The sequence below is a fragment of the Labrus mixtus genome, chromosome 10 (genome assembly GCF_963584025.1).
Source record: "Labrus mixtus chromosome 10, fLabMix1.1, whole genome shotgun sequence".
Lineage (NCBI taxonomy): Eukaryota > Metazoa > Chordata > Actinopteri > Labriformes > Labridae > Labrus > Labrus mixtus.
This window is the reverse complement of record NC_083621.1, coordinates 710,272-715,271: the sequence shown is the minus strand read 5'-3', so window position 1 is coordinate 715,271 and position 5,000 is coordinate 710,272. Positions and strand designations below refer to the sequence as shown.

Genomic DNA, 5,000 nt, shown 5'->3' with positions numbered 1-5,000 from the left:
AAACTGCAGCCTCTGTCCTGAGACGACAGAGGCTCGGGGACCGCACCAACGTTTCAGACTAATGAGTGTTATAAAAGTGTTTGAGTAATCTTTAATGCCTCTTTGGTTGAAGTACAGATTATAACAGCATTCTGGGGAATTCAAACTTAAACTCTTTATATGTGATTTTTTTGATCCAGCAGATGTCGCCCTTGAGCACCAGCATGAAACCAAAACAACTCTCGCTGCATTGTTGTGTTAGCATGCTAATGCTAGCGATCTTTATTCTGCTCGTATCTTCACACTGCATGTAAATTTACCTGAAATGAGCGTGATCTAGAAACACAGTTAAGCAGTGAGTACAGTATGTTATTCTTCTTTTCTCTAGTCCCTCAATTAAACAACTTTTATACACGAGGGGAGGAGTCAGCCGGCCGTCCCGGCGATGTAAACAAAGTGAAGATAGGACTCTGAAAACTCTGAAAACATCACAGACAGTGGGACTCGGGTGTTACACCCATTGTAGACAGTCATGACTCACAGAGTTATTTTCAGAGGATATACTTGATTTATATTTAAGTGTGAAAAATCACATATAAAGACTTTAAAGGCAGCAGCAAAATAGCATTTAAATAGCAGAGTGATGGGGAGGCTAACAAAGTGCCCGCCCGCTCTGGTTGAGCCCCTTGCTGTGCTAACACTGAGCTTCGCTGACGGCCGGGACAAAGCGGTCTTTCATAGTGCTGCACAGTCTGGTTTGGTACTGTTCTGGTTTGGGATTGCCCAATAAGTTATAAGGACATGTTGTTGGTTAAAGCGTTCAGGGTATCAGCCGCTGAAGCCTCCTCCTGTTGCTCACCTTTGCTCTTTTACAACATTAACTTTCTCTCTCTCTGTTCCAGCCTCCTGCTGGGTGCACTCGTCTCCTCTTCATTTCAACACTGGACTTAATGAAGCAGTCCATCATTACATGGAGCTGCACACATTCTGCTGCCAGGAAGCTTTGCGATCTGTTGCCCAGCTGCTGGTCATTCCTCAGGCCCGGCCCGGTGGAATGTGGAAACAGGATTATCAGATAATCTGGCTCAACTATTTTCCCTGAATGCATCACATCTTTATGTGCCTGTTGGAACAACATGAGGTCCACATGTGGACGGATCCAACAGCAAGAAGAACATATCAATGTTGGTTTGAGCCCAAACTGTGAGTGAGATTTGTTTCTGTATATTTGTTGTGAACCTCTTATCAATCACATTGACGTCTTTCCCACCTCAATTGGTTTCCCTCTTCGGGGATCCGAGTCCTCCACTTCCTCTACAACCGGCTTGTCGTTGGCGGTGGAGAGCTGCTGTCGCTGGAACACCAGCTCCTGTTTGAACTCGTCCTGAGTCTTTGCTTCCAGAAGCTTCTGTCTGAAGGAAATGTCGGAGAACATAGTGGAAAACGTTCTACCCAGTTCGATCGCCGTCTTGGTGCTTTTCTGCAAAGGATGTTGACAAAGTCAGACATGTTGAGTTCAAGGAATCTGTGAATGTGTATTTTATTTTCACCTACATCATGCTGACTCATGTTTTTATCTGATTTCATCTCCTGTAGCAGCAAACCCTCAGAAAAAAAAAACATGTGAGTTCCCCGTGTTTTCTACCAACGATCACGAGGTCACATGCTCGGCTGATTTATTTCCTTGTTAATTGTTTAGCACCAATACACCAAGTCAGATTCCTTGTATGTGTAAATGTACTTGGCAATAAACCCAGATTCTGATATTTAAATTCATGAATACTTGAATGGAGGTTTTAAATGCAATCATCTTACAGAACAACATTAAAAGAGATGAAGCCAGAAATGTCATGAAATGGCGTCTTAGAGACACCTGATCATCATTGATTATTACTGTCACTACAGACGGCCCTGCAGTTTCCCTGTGCACACAACATGAACCAGCTTGATATCATAAAGGACATTTACACGTGGATGTGATTCATTTTCCCTTAAAATGACTGAAATCACTTCTATTTTATCAAACGGTTCAAATGAATCTGAAGAGGGACAGTTTCAGTACCTGGATATCAGACAGGTGTTAATGAAAGGCTCTGGCATCATGTTGCTTCGACTTCAGGCTAATAAAGTCATAAAGTCTAATAAACAAAGGTTCAGACAACTAAAAGCAGATTGAACACGTTGAAACAACAACATAGGGGCGGCAGTAACTCAGTCTGTAGGGACTTGGGTTGGGAACCGGAGGGTCGCCGGTTCAAGTCCTGGTGCGGACCAAATCTGGAAGTTGGTCTGGTAACTGGAGAGGTGCCTGAGCACTGCCGAGGTGCCCTTGAGCAAGGCACCGACCCCCCCCCCCCCCCCCCCCCCCCCCCCCCCAACCATCAACTCAAGGCATCTCTCCATTAGCACATGTCCATAGGATCCTGTTTGTGCATGTGTGTGTGTTGTATGACTTACAGAGCGTAAAAACTTAAGTTTCCCCTTGCCGGGATCAATAAAAGTAAAAATCTTAGAAAAATGTTCCATCGTTAGACACCGCTGATTATCAGACGACCTTTTCTCAACATCATACAGAAATCAGGTTTCCCAGCAGCTTCCCTACACTTCCTGCAGCCGGCAGAGTCGTAGGGCTGCGTGAGGGTGACCAAAACTCACCTGGATTTTAAAGGTATAATATGTAGATTAGGTTTTCTAATGTTTATATTAAAATCTGTAGATTACTTTAAAATTGACTAAACCCATGCTATACATATTTTATTGTTGAGTACTTGCATTTTGTATGGGGAGTGGCGAGAATCACTCCCATGATTGCCCGGTAGCCTCGACGTCATCTTTTGTTATTGTTTTGATTGAAAGCCCCCTGGCAGCATATTTTACATACTGTGCATTTAAGGGTGACCAAAACTCTATAATGTATATATATATATTTTTTTTAATCCAGAGACAGAAAAGTTGATGTCACCGTTCTGGGCGGGGCCAAGATGAGGATCACGTAGCGAGCCTCACAGCAGTTGACGCCCCAGTTCTGCGTCCTCTCCAGACGGGCGATGCAGACATGACGTCTCTGCAGACTCCTCACATTGGAGCTGAAGTCAGAAACGAAAACGTTCACTCTGCTGAGCAGGAAGAATGAGTCCCCACAGAAGCTTTTCACATGAACATGATTGTAGATGAACTCACAGAATACAGAGCCAGGACTGCTGATAACGAACGCCAGTGGAAGTGGAAGTCACGCCCTGAATGGTCTCAGACAGAAGGTGAACTGAGGGAGCATAAAATAATGTAAACAAGTCCAGCAGCCTTTAAAGCACCTCAAAGTGGTTTAGAGAGTGATATGTTTCACTCACCGTTACACTCCTTTCCTCCTGCGTCAGTGAACAGAGAGTTCATGACCTCGTCCTCGTCACAACTCTCATGGCTGTCCTCCGCCACACGACTCAGCATCCGCCTCAGGACCTCGTCCAGAGTGGCAGCTTTCTCATCCAGAAGGATGCTCGCCTGGGCCAGGAAGCTGTCCAGGTCCCTGTGGGCACGCACCTCCTCCTGGAAGTTCATCGGCTTCACATACTGGTGAACGCCAAGAACAAAGGAGGTGTGATTGACAGTTTAGTGTCACATGGTGAGATCTTCTTAATTTCCTCTGAACGACGCATGTCTACATCCCCTGACGGGTTAGGGTTAGGGTTACAGAGAAACAGAGATATGAAGGTAAACTGACACGTGTGACCCTCATACAGAAGGCGGGACAATATGCTCAATCTCAGCAGAACTTCACCTCACTGATGTCTACAGATATCTAGAGGAGAATCCTCCCTCTTGCATCGCCACGATGACCGTCTACAGACGTACAGACACTTTCATGTGTGTTTGATTAACGTTAGCTAACAATGATATCAGGATCAGGGTCAGCTGAGTTATGAGGCATTGTTGTCGTTAAAGTCAGGAACATTTAGATCAAGTGAACACAATCTGAAGTCTGTTCTTTGTTCCCTCTCTGGGACCGCAGAGCGTCTAACAACATTCATCCAGGAATTCCTCGTCTCTGGTTTACTCTCTAACTCTACTGGACTTTAAAAATGTATCATCCTTAAATGCACTCTGTGAGTAGTTACTCACATTAAGATTTTTCTCATAGTCCACTGCACAGCTCCTACGTTTCACCTTTTGTACATTTTGTGTTTTTTATTTTTATTTTTTATATATTTAAATTCTATTTTATATATTGTAATATCTTCTTATTCTGTATTATTTAAGTTGTTGCTAGTTCTGCTTTATTTCCTTGTTAATTGTTTAGCACCAATACACCAAGTCAAATTCCTTGTATGTGTAAATGTACTTGGCAATAAACCCAGATTCTGATTCTGATTCGTGCAGCAGTAGAGAGCTTTTCTTGCTCGCCAGGTGGGCGGTTCCATTAGTGTGTGATGTAAGTGATGAATGTTGCCCAGCAAAACTCACCAACTAAATCAATTACAAGTTGGTAGAAGAGTTGGAACACAATAATGTCTGATAAGGTACACGTATCCAGACTGCTAAGGTTTAACACACACAGAGGGAAACAAGTCTTACTTTTCTTGTCGTGTTTAAAAGGCCGAACCCCGGGTCGTCAGCATCTGCAAAGATAAACATTTTATTATGATAAACTGTTCAGGTGTATCAGCCACATGATATTCAAACAGTCTGGACTCCAATCCCAACAGCACTGTGTTCTTTTGCTTCTAGTGTTACTCCTGGAAATAACAAAGCATCAGCTCTCTCTTGTGGTAATAATTTCATTGTTAATAAAGGGGAACAAGCAGCCTGCTCAGCTTTGTTCAGGAAATCAGAGCGTGCACACATGACTTCCTGTTTGCAGAGGCTTCAGATTATTCTGCAACAATAGAAGTCATGAGAGGAGGAAACGACCGGATGTGAAGCCAGATCACTTCATGTTGTTTTTCTCTCTTCTATTGATTTGTAAATGAAACAGATACCGGAGACACTGATCTGGAGCTGGCTGTCATAGATGTGGTCCTTGTTGG

General features: G+C 43.7%; 1 protein-coding gene across 2 annotated transcripts in view; it reads right to left on the bottom strand.

Moving 5' to 3' along the window:
- The window catches only part of LOC132981569 (solute carrier family 4 member 11-like), a 40,033-nt gene that overhangs the window by 18,991 nt on the left and 16,042 nt on the right, over nt 1-5,000 (bottom strand). For both annotated transcript variants that reach the window (XM_061047501.1, XM_061047502.1), the window contains exons 3-8: nt 4,953-5,000; nt 4,549-4,592; nt 3,327-3,546; nt 3,160-3,241; nt 2,942-3,065; nt 1,250-1,459 (exon numbers count right to left, since the gene is read on the bottom strand). The exon at nt 4,953-5,000 is cut by the window's right edge and continues 48 nt beyond it. In XM_061047501.1, the coding sequence (XP_060903484.1) occupies nt 1,250-1,459; nt 2,942-3,065; nt 3,160-3,241; nt 3,327-3,546; nt 4,549-4,592; nt 4,953-5,000 (728 nt within the window). The remainder of the gene's footprint in view (nt 1-1,249; nt 1,460-2,941; nt 3,066-3,159; nt 3,242-3,326; nt 3,547-4,548; nt 4,593-4,952) is intronic.